Source organism: Sturnus vulgaris, chromosome 4 (genome assembly GCF_052056855.1).
Source record: "Sturnus vulgaris isolate bStuVul1 chromosome 4, bStuVul1.hap1, whole genome shotgun sequence".
Classification (NCBI taxonomy): Eukaryota; Metazoa; Chordata; class Aves; order Passeriformes; family Sturnidae; genus Sturnus; species Sturnus vulgaris.
Window position 1 is genome coordinate 41688821 of NC_142246.1, and position 17905 is coordinate 41706725.

Below are 17905 nucleotides of genomic sequence, written 5' to 3' on the forward strand. Positions count from 1 at the left end.
GAGTAGAAGCCAGAGTACTAGGTAAAGTGCTGGCTGAATAGTGAAAGGTTATAAAATATGAGCTTATAAAGTAAAAGTATAAATTAATTTTTGTTTCTTGATGCAATTTGGATTCAGAAAAAGTTTATTACTTTCTGATTAGTCATTGTTATCTTCTGCAGGATATTGAGTCATATAGCTGTGTGGAAACTTTATTAAATCGGTTACTGCAGTTCCATGCTCTGTCACCCATTGATGCCTTCCACCTCTCCACCCCTCTTTTTCCTCCCTTTCTTTTTCTTCCATTTGTCCTTCCCTGTTGGGCCAGCTGCCAAAACTGAGGGTTCCTGAAGATCAATTAGAAAACTTTTTCTTCTCTGCTCACTTCATTTGTGTTCAGTTCTTAACATAATGTGAAAGGCAGAAAGGTCTTTAGCCAGCAGTCAAATAGTGTATGTTATTCAGTGCCTAAGGTAACAAGTTTGAACTCAAAATAGTAACTGAAGAAAAAAGGAATAGGTTAAATTGTAGGATTTTACAAAAAACAAAAAAAAATACAGTTCTTCTATATATTCATCTTGAGTTGTGTGAACTAGAATTTTTTCACATGTCTTTCCAAGCATGTGAGTTAAGTGTCAGAGGGAGAGGTATGTAAATGAAATGTAATATGTATCTTACATGTACCTACTTTGTTACTTCATATCCACATGATATTTATAAATTGAATTTCTTACATTTTCTAATTTGGGGAAATATGTAATTATGCAAATTAGCAGATTTCTAATTAAAAATTGAATTTATCATGCTGTGATGACAGATCACGTGTATATGTGTGTCTGTGTGTGTGTACTATGAGTAATGCTCATCTCTCTTTCTAATTTCTTGCTAATATTTAAAGAATCATGTCAAGACTTAAAATAGATAGCTGTATCATAGAAGCAGCTGAAAATGGAAAATCCACAGAAGATCTGTCTCCAGAAATGTATCCCAGAAAAGCTGCAGACCATACTGCTTAGGGAAGATCTCTTAGGAGATACAGCAAGTCAGTATTAAATTTTCTTAGTACTGGAAAAGTTGATGATGAAAGCAAACCCTTGTGAGCTTCAAAAACATTTCTTGTGCAAATTGAGGCAAAAGTTTGGGAAGAATAGGCTGCTTACTTAGTTAGGCTGAAAACTGGCTGGATGGCCAGGCTTGAAGGCTCAGCTACCTGATGGTAGATGGTGATGGACAGTGAGGAGTCTGGGCTTGTTTTGTCCGAGGAAGAGAAGGCTTTGAGGCAGCCATAGCAGGCCCCCAATTGCCCGAAGAGCAGTTACAAGGGATGGGCAAGTTAAACTCTTCCTGGTAGAAGGTATGGAGTGTAACACCAGAACAAATCCTGGAAAAAAATACCAAAAAAAACCCCTCCTCCAAAAAACCTCCAAAAACAACAAGAAAAAAAACAACCAAAACCCAAACCCAATGAAAACCAACCCCCCCTTTCCCCCCCAAAAAATCTCCCAAAACAAATAAAAATTTTAAAAACCCCACAAAACCAACAAAAGAATCATGGCTAAAAATTGCAGCTTGAGAGGATCAAATTTAATATTAGGAAAAAACATCTTACCTAGGAGGTAGTGCAGCAATGGAACAAGTTATCCCAAGGCACTGTGGAGTTTCCATCTGTTAGGGGCTTTGAGCATTGTCTAGAAAATGCCAACCCACCAATGACTGTGCTGCTCTGGTGTGAGCAGGAACTGTAACCTAAGCAGGAGCTGGGGCTGGAGGTCTCCAGAGGTCTCTGCATAATAGCCTTTATGTGACTTTGAGTGACTTTGCCCTGATAGCTATTTAATGTGCAAACAATATAGAACAGAGGTATTTGTCTTCAATTTTCTGCCAATAACAGATGATTTTCCAGTTTTTCTTTTGTGCCTGGCAAAAAGAGTTAAATTTATTTTGACTGTTGTATTCAGATAATAGTTAAGAAGTGCCTCGAGGCAACTGAATCAGAGACAGGACAGAAAGAAGTACCCCTGTATGGCTTGAGTTACTGCTTTTGAAAGCAGGCTTATTGCTTCTTGAAAGTCTGGTGAAAGAGGAAGAAATAGCATGTTATATTACATTTCAAAGAATTTATTTTACGAAGTCTAGGTTTCTGTACAGATGGGTGTGTTGTAAAAATTATATGGGAATGTTGTCTGGAAATCCTTTCAATTAATTAAAAAACCCTGTTTCCCTCTCAAGTTCTATGGTAATGACCAAATAATTACTAGCATCTTTTGCTTCTCAGTTTTAAAACAGAAAATTCGCAAACTGTGCTGTATATCTGAAAAATTTCAAATGTTTATTGGTAAATATTTGGAGTTCAGCCTTTTTTTGTGTATGGATTTGGCTTTATTTTTTAAAGCAGTGATAGCCACGTGAACTAATATTCCTTCTGAAGGCCTAAAAGTTGTTTTTATAATTTAGGGCTATCAGATGAAATTAACCATATACTATATATTAAGACTGTGTGATTAGCGGTACTGTTGCCCTGTTGTGGAAAAATTGTAGTCTTAACAAAAGGATTTAAAAATTAATTTTTAGCAGTACTGTGTGGCCTTTTAAGTGAATCAGTGCCGAGGTCATTATTCCACCCATGGTGCTCCTTTCTTCTTCTGCAGTCCCTGCATGCAATTTGTCTGAGTTTTAACCATGACCCTTGCTAAAATGTAGAGATTACAATGTACTGAGAAAGAGGTACTTGCTATATTTAACAAGTGTCAGTGCTGATCTTTGTGAAATATGTTGTGCCCATAGGGGAAGAGACTTACTTTGAACTAGGCAGGAATGAGCTTGTCTAGTCGGTGGGTTTAATTTCAGTTTACAGTGGCATCTACTGATCTGTTTGGTGATACTGTGGTTTTTGATCTGTGTTACTACATTGGTGGAAGGGTTAGGCACTGCAGTGCTCTCAGAATGCCTGGAATCTTGTAACTTTCAGGGGCAGACTTTCTGCACTGATGGATATATAAATCTGGTGATAGCATCTTTTACCACATCAAAGACAACTGTGGCGACTCATTCTTCAATTTCAGGCAATGTTAAGTGTGTGCTGTGCTTTCCTAATAAGTGTAACTGTGTCATGTCTCTAGGTCAACTCAGGGATTTTTCCTCTCTAGTTTGACTCATTTCCAGGACTTTCTCCTGAAGACGATCTCAGTTGCTCATCACCTGCTGAAGCTTTTTACTGAAGATGCAAATATATTGTTTTGGTCCTTGTCTGTCCCCATTTTCCCAGTTGCCTCCTGGCTGAGATGGTGCCTTGTCTACCTCAGCCGTCGCCTAAACTGATGCCTCAGAGTTTTTCTATGCTGTTTGTACAGTAAAAATTGTTTTCTATTTTATTTTCTTCTTTTTTCTTTTTTTTTTTTTTTTTTTTTTTTTGACAGTGAATGGACATCAGGATGAGTGTGGAGAGGATGGTTGCTCATAGAAAGGCAGACAGCCCACAGCAGCTATGTATATAGATTTGGAGATCTACAGCTGACTGCTGTAAATCTGAATGAACTTGTTACTGCCTTTTTTAGTGTAACTTGGACTGATTTATACCTAAAATAAAACCAGGAATTGCAAAGTCATTCCACAAAGAACAAAAACTATAGTCTCATCTTAGCCATGCACAAGTAGCTGTCACACAGCCTACTCAAAAGCAATTTTCAGACCATGCATGAACTCAGTAAAAAAAGACTAGAGTTTTGAGGTACACTGGTACAAATTTTGTAGATACAGATAAAAAGGAATATTGCAGCGTATCTGAAATAACAAGTTTCATTTTCCAGTGACAGCAATTACTTGCCTTTGTAGTCATACAAAATAATTCTTTTGTAAGAAAAGAAATTCCACTGTGCAAAAGCAAATATTTGAAATGGAGCAAGTGGTGTGTGTGGGAATTTGATATGTTCATGTAACATTGTTGTGTGGAAAGTAAATAGACACTTTTCCATTACAAATGGGGGAGCTTGAAGGTGCTGGAGATGCAGTTCACTAAATAAGTAGATATCACTAAATAAGTAGATATTCCTTTCCTTCATTTTTATTGACTTCTCATTTGATATGCCTGGACTATTTACAATCCTTACTTGCAGTGCTCTTATTATCAGTGCCCTGATGATGCAAAAGAAAACACTTTTTAATACGTTGTGAAATACATCATGGTTTGTAATCCTGTTTGTGTTTTTAAAGACAAAACGTACCAATAAGTATAGTGTCATCAGATACCACACTTTGACATGTTTATTTAAAATGGTAGCCCTTTGAAGGCTTTGGAAATAGCACTCTGATGCACTAATCACTGGGAAAGTAATTTTTATCATTGTTGGCTTCCGTGTAGCTTTCAGCTGACAGATTGTAAATTATAGAAAAATGTTTGTGACTCAGCTAACAAAACCCCAGTGAAGTATCTAAATTAGAAATTCTGGTTTCGTGCCTTTTTTTCTTTTTACTGCATGCTGTCCTCTCTTACTGCAGTCAGTCTTTTGCAAGTGTGTGGGGATTTTGGCAAGACCACACTCTATTAGTTTGATATAAGCAGCCATTCTACATAAAACAAAATTTACCATTTTCATACCACAAGTAGAAGGCACAAGTCCAGAAGAATAGAAGGCAAAAGTTCATCAAACTTTAAATTATGTTTTAGTATAGATTAATTCTTTTAAAATAGCAATGCAGTGTCTGTGCCCTTCTTTTCTTACACTACATTCATTTAGCTGTCGACCTTTATATGTGGCTATATTAAGGTACAATTGCAGTGTGTATTTTCATAGTAGACTGAAGTATGTATGTCCTTTATAAATTCAAATGAATGTTCATCAGAATGCTGTTTATAAAGAAAAGTCGGAAAAATAAGGTAAAACATCTAACTGAATAAAACAATGACTAGCTGAATGTAATATAAAATCTCCAGTATAAAACTGCAACCTTATTTGGTTACAAAATTTATTAATAGCTACCTCTGAGAATTCCTATAATTTACTGCGAGAAATATCAATCTGATAATATACACGTTGTACAAAAGCTCTTGTGTTATTGTTATTATATGACTTTTCAAGCAGAAATTCTTTCCAGATGAAGGAAAGTAAACAAAACAAAAGTGTCTTTATCTGTGCATACTATACCAACACTTCAGGAAAAGAGAAGGAATGATTATTGATGCCTCTGTTTTCTGTCCTTCCTGTAGGTGTGCAGGACCCTCATCACGAGAAGATAATTACTGTGACTACTAATGGGAGTATTCACAGCCCCAAGTTTCCACACACATATCCACGCAACACTGTGCTAGTGTGGAGATTGGTAGCCCTTGATGAAAACGTATGGATACAACTTACTTTTGATGAAAGATTTGGGCTTGAGGACCCAGAAGATGACATTTGCAAGTAAGTTACTTTCACTTAGGAAATTCTGAAAGGAGGTGACTGGAGATGAAGAAAAAGAAGTAGTGCTTGAGTTTTGCAAAAATCGACCCTTGCATGGTAATTTATTTATAAAATACATATTTTAAAGCATTGGTTTATGATTTTATTTTAGAGTGCTAGAGGAGTTTTCATGCTTGAAAGCTCTGGGGTGCTCCTGTTTTTACTTCTGCATTAAATATATGGGCCATAGATATATTACAACACAAAAATGTGATATATTTAATCTCCCTCTCAAGTAAAAGTTTTGACATCTGGGAAAATGTTCTTGACAGAATGTTACAGTTATGAACGTCTAATTTTTACAGAGTAAGTTTTGGTAAGTTACCTGAAGCAGAACTCGTAATGACACAAAATACTACACCGTTTTTTTAAGACACCTCCACACAGTACTCTACAATATTTTAATGGCCTTAAATTGTCAAGTTATCTATGAAAAACAGTACTTAAAATACTGTTCTGATTGACATTCTTCAGTGGTACTGGTTTTTCCCTGACTTCAATAAGTATCTGCATGCTCAGTCACTGGCAGAGATTTCCATAGAATTTGTGGAATCTGTTTCCTTCCATGATTATCAGCTGAAGGCTTTGTAATTTGGGAGAGAAATAGTCATGACATAACAGGCATCAGCACAGGTGCAGTTCTGAGCCAAGCCACGTGGTTGATGAAGTTCTGGATGTTTTGTGAGGCAGTAGGACAGACATAAACATTTCCTGTGGGAGGGTGAAAGAGGAGAAATCCTTAACTCTTGTATCCTGTATCTGTCTGTCATCGCAGCAACAAATCATAAAAAGTCCTGATGTAAATGTGGACTCTTCAGTAAACGTGGTAGCAGATAAAGTATGTCATTTAAATGGCATATTCTCATTTGATGACTTCCTCGACAGATACTTCACACAATCTTTTTGTTTCAAAGTAATTTTTTGTTTGTCTGTTTTTCTGGCTTGATGTTTATTTTTGCGTACATCATGTACACATTTGACTTGATTCTTGTTTTCAGTTTTTCTGATTAACTGTTATTCCATTGGTTGACATCTTGTATCACCTTTTGATAACAAATTTGAATTTTTAGAGGTTATTTTTGCACTTATCCTTGATTTGGGAGAAGGTGTTTACAACATATAGGTAAATACCTTTTTTTCATAATTCTAAAGGAAGTAATTACCAAGGCCATATCACTACTATACTAACATCTATAAACTTATGTTTGCTTGAATGAGTGCACTCCCTTTGCACAATAAATCCTTTCTTCAAGTAAAAATTTAGCTTGCTTTTTCTTTTCTTTGCATATGGCAGATTGAAGTGGCAAGTGAAAGAAAATCCAGGTAGGGTCTCTCATTCATCCACTTGCAAAAAGAGAAGTAAGATACGTTAAAATATTTTATAATATTGTAACTAGAATAGTATTTTAATTGGAGCACATTTATTTTAAGTAAACAATGTGATAAATACAAAAGGACTGACAAATTAAGGAACTAATAAGTCACTCATAATAGTCACTCAGTTATAGCCTTATCATGTTTATATTTGTGCAGGGATTCCAGGAATTGGTATGACTGCAATTCCTGATATGTGTCCTACTGAGAAAATACTGGGCTTTTTGGCTTGGAAGATTAAAATGAGAATTATATTTCTTTCTGTAAAAGATTTATATTTTTGATTTTAACCAGGATTCCTCTAGGATTCCTCTGACCTTTAATTTCAGTAGCAAGTTCAGTAAAGGAAGAGAAATTGTACCTTGTTTGATGTAAAAGGAATATTAATAACTAACAAATTGAGGAAACAACTAAAACACAGTAAAAATGTGAAAAGATTCTACACAGGTCAAATAAGTTACCAATTACCTGAGTAATATCTCTTTATGAGTTATGTCTTGCATTTCTTATGTCTTAGAGTTCCTAATAAAATTATTTATGCTTTTTCCAATAATTTCTGTAGAGAAACTCGGGGTTTTTTTATTGACTGCATTCCACAGTATTAATTACTATACTGTGTTTCTGCCATCTTGAAATACACAAATCAGTGTTGTTGATGTAGAGTGCTCAACAGTTTCTCCAAAAGCAAATTTATATGACAAACGACAGAATGAAACATCACATGAAGTTTAATCTATTCTAATTCTATACCTTTAGCTCTGACATATGACTGAAACTAAGTAAAAACTGCAGCCAGGAAACATTAGATTTCTGGGCAGTGTACAGTGTGTATCAGGATATGATTTTCTCCCTTCTGTGATGTATGAGACAACCCCATGAGTTATCTGCTGTGGTCATTGCCACAGTTTCCAGTCTCTCTACCTGCTTCTTAAGCTGCTCATTCTGGGTAATGCCAGAACTTTCTCCATCATCTCTGTAGACTGTGGTGCCCTGTGGTGTCAGCTCATAGGGCTGATGAGAGAATATTCTGGAGGATATCAGCTTAAGATAATTAGCAGTTTTTAAATCTCATAGTAAGTCAAATATTGCTCGTACTTTGGAGAAAAATAAAACTCAAACATGTCCAGTTCAATGAGTGTTTTTTGTTTAACATAGTTCTATAACAGGGATACAATAGTAGTGATAACTAAAAAATGTCATATATGTATCCGGAAGCTACAGCAAGTTTTTTCCTGTATATGACCTCCTCATTCGGATTTCTTCAAAGTCAGTTCTGACATTTCAAGCTATTCAGTGAAGTCTTTTCATCTTGAGCAAATATCACATTTTACAGATATTGTGCAGGTACCAGTCTAGTCTCTACTTCAAATATTTTCACAAATGCAAATCAAAGTGCTCCTGCATGGCTTTTTTTTCCTAATCTGTTTCTACTTGTAATTCAACTTACAGTATTTATTAATGTAGCAAATTTGCATTACTACAAATTCTATGTTTAAGGCCAGCCCTTCTGACTCAGCCTCACCTGTAATAGTATTAACGTGCCTGTTCTGCTAATTCTCAACACTCTTAAGCATTACTGCTGTGTAAGTTTAAATTACAGTGTTTTTAGAATAAAATTCTGGTATTTTGCCCGTATTTAACCAGGAGATTTTTATCCTGGTTTTACAATGGTGGTGTACTTGAAATTCATCCACATTATGTTTGCATTCCTTTAAAGATAGTCAGTGTTTTTTGGTTTGGGGTTTTTTTTACAATTGTTCTATTTCATCTGCACTTCATCCTTCCTATGGACAAAATGCTAAGAATCCCACTGTGTCCTTTCCAAAGTGAATACAAATTCCACTTTATTTGGAAACTAGATAAATGCATATGTCTAGAAGAGATTTAGGTTATTTGGTTGACAGTAGGGATATATAAATCTCTGCAATATTGCAGTCTATTCAGTTTCATACACTTTGTTTGATTTCAATTGCGACTTGCAAAAGAAAAATGCTACAAGCAAAAAAATCCCTCTTCAACCAAACAAAAAGAAGAATGTAACTCTTGGGTGTTTGTGCACCCAAGACATCATCATGTTGTGTCTACATGGTAAAAGTGGCAGTGAATTTCTAGCAGAGACATTGCGAATTTGGATTTTATATGCCTGTCCTTTCTGATGAAATAAAAATGCAATTTTTCTGCTGTTGGTAAGGTAGCTGATATGACAGGTCATTATTTTCGTGATGCTAACCCCTCAATCCTGTTTTAATTATAAAGCCATTAGACTTCTGTGCCAGACAGCTTTTTCTTAACCATAACTTTTCTTGACCAAAAACTGACTTTTGCTCAGCTGTTGTTTGTTGTTCAAATTTGTTGCTTTCTGTCGATAAGAGCATGAAGTGATAACAGCTTTATGATGAACTCCTCTGTGACAAGAAGACATAGATTTAGCTTTCTTCCAGGCAGGACATGGATATTACAATTGCCCCTGAAGGGAAATCTGATGATGTGACTTGTTTGTATATCAGAGCATTACAATGTAAGGCAGAAATAGGAAAGGGAAAGAATCTTTCTTCCATCAGGAGCATGTATCAAACTTGCTCTCTCCCTGTGCATGGAATGGCTGTAGTTGTTCATCTGAGTAGTAGTTGCAGCTGTTCTTTCTAATCATCTGATGATTACAGTCTGACTTTTATTATATATAATAAAACACAGAAATGTGTCACAAATCCAAAGTGCAATTACTGTAGATAAGGTGATAAGGATAAAATACATGAGTAAAAGACTGTGGAACTAACTGATAGCAGAATAATAAATATCTTTTACCAACATCTTAATGTTAGGATGGTTGCACTAATTATCAACTCTCTTTAACCCTCAAATAATTTAAATTATCAACTATAGCTAGTTTGTTTGTTTTGGGGGGAGGGAGACTTTTAGCAGCTGCAGATATGCATCTGTTCATTTACATGTATAAGTAAAGCATTAAACTATAATGTTGGAAAGAAATTTAGAAGCTTGTCTACTTGATATGTGTAATTTGTAGAACTTTTTCCTGCAGAAAATTAGTTAAGCTGAAGGCAGCTGTCGATGCTAACATAGGGTAAAATCTATGCAACTTGTTTTTTCTCTTCCTGTCAAATTCAATACTTAATTTTTAATCCTGGGAATGTTCTTTCTCTGAGGATTCTTAGGATGATGTTTTATTATTCAGTGCCACCTGTATTAAATTCACTACCTCCCCTTTCCATGTTTCCTTAGGCTACTTTCTTCACTGCACATCTGTTGTGACTGAGCTATTGCCTTCCATTGATGGAACATCAAGATTCTGTTGTAGAAGCTGTAATTCAGACTGCTTCCACAGTCATATGTGTTCCTAATGAATCTATTGTTAGGAAATTGTTGATAAGAATTAAAGAATTAGATTTAGCTTAGTCTGACGACACTGAAAAAAATGTATTAAAGAGGAAACATACAGATACTGTCTTTCATCTGTGGCTATAAAGAAGGAAAATGTTTGCTAGCAGTCTTTTTTGGGTTTTTTTTCATAATTTGTTTCGAATGGATGCTAGGCAGTGATAATTTGTAGTAAATACAATCAAAAGATTAAACATTTTGTTATGTAATTTTCCAAAGAGATCTTTCTCTGTAATATAAGACACAATGAGTTACTTGCACTATGAGGAGCTTGCTTTCTTGTTATTATTACAAATATGAATCTCTAGTATATGGAGTAGAATATGGATGCATAACTGTGGCTCTCTAATGCCTCAGTAGAAAAGACAACAGAAATTTTTCTTCCGTTTTGTTCCTTTTTATGGAAACACCTTGCAATATCAGGAGAGTTCATGTATGGAAGGATAACGTCAGCATCATTTTCTTCTATTCAGAAGAAATTCCATCCCACACTCTGCCCCCTAGGGAAGACAAAAAAGTTGTTTTCTCTTGTTTTACCTTGGATGAATTACAGAGTCAATATTGGTATACGTGTGAAGACAACACTAATATCAAGCATAGATTTGTGAAAGAAATAGAATTCTTTGCATAAAGTAAGTATTAATTCTGGTGCTTTTGAGGGCAACATGTTCCTTATCAAGGTCTAGTTCCCAAGAAAATTGTTTTCTGGACACAGTTGATGGGCTGACTATATTATCAGTGTTAAATTCTTCTCATTGACTGTGGTTACAGAGGGTGAAGTTATCTCCTGAGTAAGTACAAAGTTCAATTTGGCTTTGAATAACTGGATAAGGACCTTTAAGTGAACTCTGTATTTAAAGTGGAATTAGTGCAGACCATGTTCACGGTGACTCATGTTGCTAAGTAGCTGGACTGCTGGGATTTTTACTGCTTCCCAACATACTTCTGAAGATGAAAGGGTTGCTGCTGCCACCTTTATTTGAGAATTCAAAAAAGAGTCTCCAAAAATTGTAAGGCTTCAAACTAGGAAAACCCCCAAAACATTGAGTACCAAAACCCAAAGAATCTTGAAAGCAGAGGTGAAAGTTATGGTGAAGATTAATTCTTAAAACTCTTTTCTTACAGCTCTTGCCTTAGGATTTCAGTATATTCAATTTTAACCACCTGTTTTTTTATGAGAAAATCACCAATTATATGATGTTCAACAAGGGCAAGCACTGGATTCTGCACCTGAGATGAGGCAGCCTGGGTGTACAGACAGACTGGGGAAAGAGAGGCTGGAGAGCAGTGCCATGGAAAGGGAGCTGGGGGTCCTGGTCGACGGCAAGATGAACATGAGTCATTGTGCCCTGGCAGCCAGGAGGGCTGTCCTGCCGTGCATCAGGCACAGCATGGCCAGCCGGGCAAGGAGTCGATTGTCCTGCTCTGCTCTGCACTTGGGTGACCTCACCTTGAACATTGTGTGCCATTTTGGGTGCTGCAATATAATAAAAAAAAAAAAAAATTAAGCTGTTAGTAGGTGTCCAGAGGAGGGCCACAAGGATGGCGAAGGCTCTGGAGGAGAAGCTGTGTGAGGAGCAGCTGAGGTCTCTTGGTCTGTTCAGCCTGGAGAAGAGGAGACCTCATTGCAGTTACAACTTCCTCGTGAGCAGAAGAGGGGCAGGCACTGATCTCTGTCTGTGGTGAACAACCATGGGACCGAGTGAATGGCCTGAGGCTGTGTCAGGGCAGATTTAGGTTGGGTATCAGAAAAAGGTTCCTCACCCCAAGGGTGTTTGGGCACTGGGACAGACTGTCTGGGTAAGTGGTCACAGCACCAACCTGAGACAGCTCAAGAAGCTTTTGGACAATGCTGTTGGGCAAATGGTGTGAGATGGTCCTGTGCAGGGTCAGGAGTTGGACTTCATGATCCTTGTGGGTTCTTTCCAAATCAGAATATTCTGTAATTCTGTGGGATTCAACACATGGATGGGCTGGGCTCTGTTTAGGTGACTCTACATATCAATGATACTGAAGTGTCTCATGATTGGCTGTAACTTCTGCAAAAATGAAACCATGCTGCGTTAAAATTTATTATAGCTCTGTTCTGTGACTCAGATCCATTTGGAAAGGAATGACAGGGTTATAAAAAGCATATGAACTATCATTCCTCAATCAAAATATTTAAGTTTTTCCCAACACATAAATAATTTGTTAATAATTTTTAATCAAAATCTGAAAGGGAGACATAAAATTTAAATGGTTGGGATACGTTCTAGCATTCAAGTGCCTTGGTTTAATTGAAATACTGATGGAAGAGAATTAATATGAAGTACTTAATTTAATGGAGTCCTGTGTAACAGCATTGATGTTTTATCATTGGCGTTTTAGGAACAGTGTGTAGAAAATTACAAAAAACTTATGCTAATACAGGGTGATGGAGTAATTTCTTCTGATGTTTTTAGAGTGGTTTTCTATTTTAATTTTTAATTGTTTGATCCATTTGCAAGACAAGTGAAAAGTAGTTCCTGTACAAAAGAGGTTTGGATGCTAAATGCATAAATGGAGGATGAGAGTGGGGGATGGGGATCAAAATTTGTGAGAAGTTACATTGATTTAGGAGCAAAATCCTCTGATTATCTAAAAATTGTTCTTTTATATATAAAGAAAACAGTTTTATACTACCAAGGTTGTGTCTCTCATGTGAGCTGAAATGTAACAATATTATTCCAATTTAATGGATAGAATTCTAATGAGGAATCCAACAGACTTATGCTTCCTGCTTTCTTAGTGTTTTGAAGAAAAAAATGAGTGAATTTTTTGCATAAAAAGAAATATCTGGATCTGTTTCTTCTCTATTTTGATTTCACTGGACAAAACTATAGTGGGATTTTTTTTTTTTATTTGTTGTTAGGTTTTGATGGTTTGGTTTATTTGGGTTTTTTTTAGAAATATCTTTCTTTTGGATATTGCATGATTCCAAAAAAAAAATTCCATGTAATTCAAACATTAACTCATCTTTCAACTGGTGCCAGCCTTTTGGTTTAGCTACTCTCCACTGTTCAGTGAGGCAGAGGTGTGTACTCTATCCAGAAGTATATTCTTTCTTTTGGGTTCTCTACTAATTATTAAAAGTTGCTTAATACCCTTCTCATGATAAGAGATTTGTAAGTATGACAAAGCAGATATCACAGGCAATAAAAGAAGATAAAAACAAATCAGAAAAGCAAAGCTCAGTATGATTTTAACTGAAGCTACTCTGTTGCACACATTTCCTAGGCTTCAAGAAAAGGAAACTCCTCTATTGTACAGAAAGGGCTTAAAGCTGCAAAATTGTATTCTCTAAGCAAATCAGAATGAAACATAGGAAAGGAAAAGTGAAGGAGATGCTCCTCTGAGCAGACTGGGAGGACAGCAGAGCACAGATGATGTGATCAGAAGGGCATGCTGCACAAACCTAGAGACTGCATTCTTGTCCACCCACCTTTCCCTCAATTTCAGTTAATGCAGCATTCATTTTTAGTATCCACTGCTGCTAGAGGACACTATAATAGATATTATTTTGGAAGTAATTTGACACCTGTTTTCAAAGCCCAGATGAGTGTGTAGGAGAGTAATTGCTGGTAATTGGGCAGATGACATAATCTTTTACTCCTTTTTCACGCCAGAGACTACAGTCATTGACTTAAAAAAAAATTTAGGCTCCTTAAAATTTCTTCCTTGTCCTCTCAATCTCCAGCAAGATTTTTGAATAAAGTAAACTATGTCCCCACTATCAAAATATTTTTGTAAATGGTCTTAATCCTAATTTATTGCTTCTAAAATTGTTTTATGTTACCGTAGTTGGCAGTGTTTCTAACGGCAGAGACCGAAGTTATTTTCTTTGAATGTGAATGTGGAGCTGCTGGGTCTTGCTTCTCTCTAGGGTGCTCTGGGAACAGTTGTTATTGATGGAGTTCTCTTGCTCACACCCAACCACTTATTAAAATATAGAAGTAAATCTATGCTTTCAGGGGCAGAAAAACATACTGTGAGCCAACACCACCTGAGCTCAGGGACACAGACCATGTAGCCACCTGTAGTTTCTGGTGTGGCTCAGTTTAGTTCCTGATGTCAAGATAAATGCAAGCTGCAGAGTACAGCCCAACAACATAATCTAAAGTTACCCCGTGTAGTGTCTAAATATGCCAGTTTAAGCATAGCATATTCTCCCTTACTGATGTTTTCTGATAACTGAAAGTCTAAGCATGGTTACGAGGTTAGACTAACCATCAGGTGTATAAGCAGGATTCAACGGGAATAGAAGACATTCCAACTGTCCTATTCCTAGATGGGACAGTGTGTTTCTTCACCTGTTGCACAGCTTTTCTGTTTTGGCTTTCTCCACTTGTCCTCTTCCTTTCTTGTCTCCCTCTCACTAAACGTTGTCCTTGCTTCTTTAAGTGTATCATCACCATTTTAATGAAGTACGTTTCTCACGTGCAATTGTAGTCAGACAGCATTACCAGCAAATATTTTCAGTCAGACGGGTTAGTAATAATTCAGTCTTGCACTCAATGCTACTCCATTAGGATAAAGCAGAAGTAAAATGTAATCCAATTTGCATCAATCTGGTCCCCAGGACATTTGAGAAGATGCATGTGCATCAGAAACTGCGGAAAGAAAGATGCAGTATTATAAAAAATATTAGGTGGTAATGTGGGAGCATCATAGGGGTTTTATACAGTAAAATTATTAGATCATCTCATTTTCTGAAAGTAGCATGAGAAGAGGGAGACCAGCGCTGTAGCACCAATTAAGACATATCTCTTCAGACTAGCCTTTGATTCATAGACTATGGCTGGACTAAAAATAGATTTGCATAATTTTATTACCATCAATTTATAACTAGTAAAACTGAAGTGAGAGGAAACTTCTTAACTCCTTAGATGAAAAGTGATCTCCTGCTAGGATTGGGAATACATTTTTCTCCTGGCTCATGCAGACTGCTCTGTTACATTACACGGCTTTTTCACTTTCTGTTTGAGTAGCAATTACTAGCCTGTCCTGAAGCAGAATATCAGACTTTGTGACAACTGGTCTGTCCTGGATTGGTAAATACTGTGTGCAGGCATAGCTGCTAAGAGGGAATATGTTATTGTATCGCTGAGCTAAAGAAAATAAAGGTGTTTTCATTTAAATAAACATAGATAGAGCCCCAGCCTGCCCTGAAGTAGGCAGGGTAGGGGGGAGGGAACATGAGAAACTTATTCAGGCATGTGATGGTGTTCTAATATCAGAGGTTGCTTGAAGGGAAGGGAAGCAGCCTGCACTGCCCTGGCAGAATCTTTGCATTGCTAAAAATGCCCCTTATGCACCTTATGGTTTTTTCACCCAAAGCTATACTTTTGAATATTGTTAGGAAATTGCTTAGCCATAGTTTGCACGTCATTGACTGGAGCCATTGCTGCGTTCCAGGATTTATATCCTGGAATATCTTTGAGAGTGCATAGAGAAGAAAATACTCTTTGGAATGCTAGAATAAATATTTCTAATGCAGCTTGAAAAAAAATGGTAAAAAATGTGTTTGTGGATTCACAGAAGCTGGAAGAGATACGTTGGCCACTGTGAACAGTGTGAGTGGAGGAAGAAATTTTATAGTAGATTACAAATAGTGCTTTACAACCATGGCTGTAAATGTGAACTCTAAGGTTCATTAGAGTTTTTTGGTTTTCTAAAGATGTTGATCTGTACAGTAGGAACATGTGATTTATTATGATCGCTGTAATTCCCAAGATAAAATATACCAGACTTTACAGAGGAGTCCTGGGAAAAAGTTGATAAGGCATTTAGTTCTCCAAAATCTGGAATGTGTAGTACTGTAGAGTGCAGGATACTTATTAGGCTGATTCACTTTGTGAGGAGAGCCAGTAGCTGCATCTTGATGAAGGCAAAAGTGTTTTGGAGAGTGTAATGTCCAGTGCAGCTGGACCCTGAACTTTGGTCGTCATTTCCACGTGATGTTTATTTGTAAGATAATAATAATAATTATAGTACAGGTAATGCCTTGCACAGCAGAAGACAAGGACAAATAATAGAAGTACTGTACAAAACAGTAAGAATACTTTGTCCTACTTTGTACTTTGTTGTATGTGTTATTATTTATTTCATAACTAGTGCAGAGTCCTAAGGAGGTCCAGTGAATAACACAAAGTAGATGATCAGAGGCAAAACAGTACAGGAAAAGGTTTAGATGATACCATTTTTTAGTCCTTGAAAAAGAATCTTTCCAAGTAACTTCTAATTTTGTAGAAAATCTTTTTATTTACTGTATTTTATATGAATAATATATATATAAATATATATACAGGAGAATCTGTAGTCAGATAGGAAAAAGGTAAGTGTAGCATATTAACTGTGAGTGTCAGAATTTTTTGGAGCCTTCATCTCCACAGAACTTCATTCTTTGTATTTAAAGGTGAAGACCAAAGTAAATACATGGACTGGGGCATCGTTTACAGACTGATTTGTATTTGTATGTTTTTTCCAAGCTCACACTTTTCCCCAAATTCTCCTTTGATATATATAGTAATAGTAGTGATGGTATGAAATGTCATGCACTTTTTTGGTGTATATGTCTGTTCTACTCATAATATCCCATTTTTAGACCAAATTTAATCTGTATTTTAAAAAAGCTAAATATATTTCTTATTCTGACTGACATTGGGAATGCTGTCATTCTGTAATACAATGAAGATAAGTATAGGTTGCTTTTAAGAAATTTGACAATCAGTGTTTTAAAAGGAAGAGTTTGGGAAACCATCTTCTTTCCTTACCTCCAGTTCTGATCTGCTGGATTATACTGTCCCTTTGTAGAAGATTCTTATTCAAGTGCTTGAAATGCTGTATAAATAGAAGTTGTATGGGTATAAATTAGTTTGTAGTAGAGGCTGAATTCTGTGGTTCTGTATTCATGAAATTATTGTTTATGTGCTTAATCCATATCCATAGTTTAATATATGTTTGAATAGTTGAAAGCTTGCTGTCTGAACATAGAATTGTTCTTGTTTTAGAGACTGAACTACATTTACCAATGTATCTAGTTTGCAATTTCTCACTCTTGTCCCTTTGTCCCCATAAGCAGATGGCACTTTCAGAGGCTGTGGGGTATTCATGCACTTATGATTGAGACACATAAGTGTTTATCAGTGCTCCTAGATACCAGTCATGAGGATTTATTTTCTAGATAAAGTTGTGTGCCAACTTCCTAGTCATCAGGGAAAGGTTTTCAGCAATACACAATTTATTAACTGGCACTGAAGTAAATGTTTGGTACAAATGGAAGTTTTGGGGAAAAGAGACTTATTTTCTTGGGTTTCTTATTTTCTCATGCAGTGCCAGAATGCATTCACCAAGGGACAAAAGCTGCTTTGCAAAATGTATAATTCTTACCTTCACATTATACTGATCCACAAAAAAATGGAAAATATATTTTCTGGTAGACTGGAGTGTGGTAGTGCAGCAGTTAACTTGTCCAAATCAAACAACCAGTGCATCCTTTTTCATGAAAAGGGTTTGAATGTTTGAAGAGTAGAATTTGGGGGTTTGAACTCTGTCTTGTTTTTTTTCCCCACTTGTAGTGTGGTAAGTGTATATTTATGATCAAAGTGGCTTACAGTGAATGAAAGGGAAGAGAATTTAAATCTAAGGATTAAACTTTTTTTTCCATGTATCCTAAATAACAAGGTAGAAATACAGAG

The 17905-nt window shown here is 36.2% G+C and overlaps 1 protein-coding gene across 2 annotated transcripts in view; it reads left to right on the top strand.

Moving 5' to 3' along the window:
* PDGFC (platelet derived growth factor C) overlaps nucleotides 1-17905 on the top strand; it is a 124354-nt gene that overhangs the window by 66415 nt on the left and 40034 nt on the right. For both annotated transcript variants that reach the window (XM_088163675.1, XM_014883684.2), the window contains exon 3: nucleotides 5183-5378. In XM_088163675.1, the coding sequence (XP_088019801.1) occupies nucleotides 5183-5378 (196 nt within the window). The remainder of the gene's footprint in view (nucleotides 1-5182; nucleotides 5379-17905) is intronic.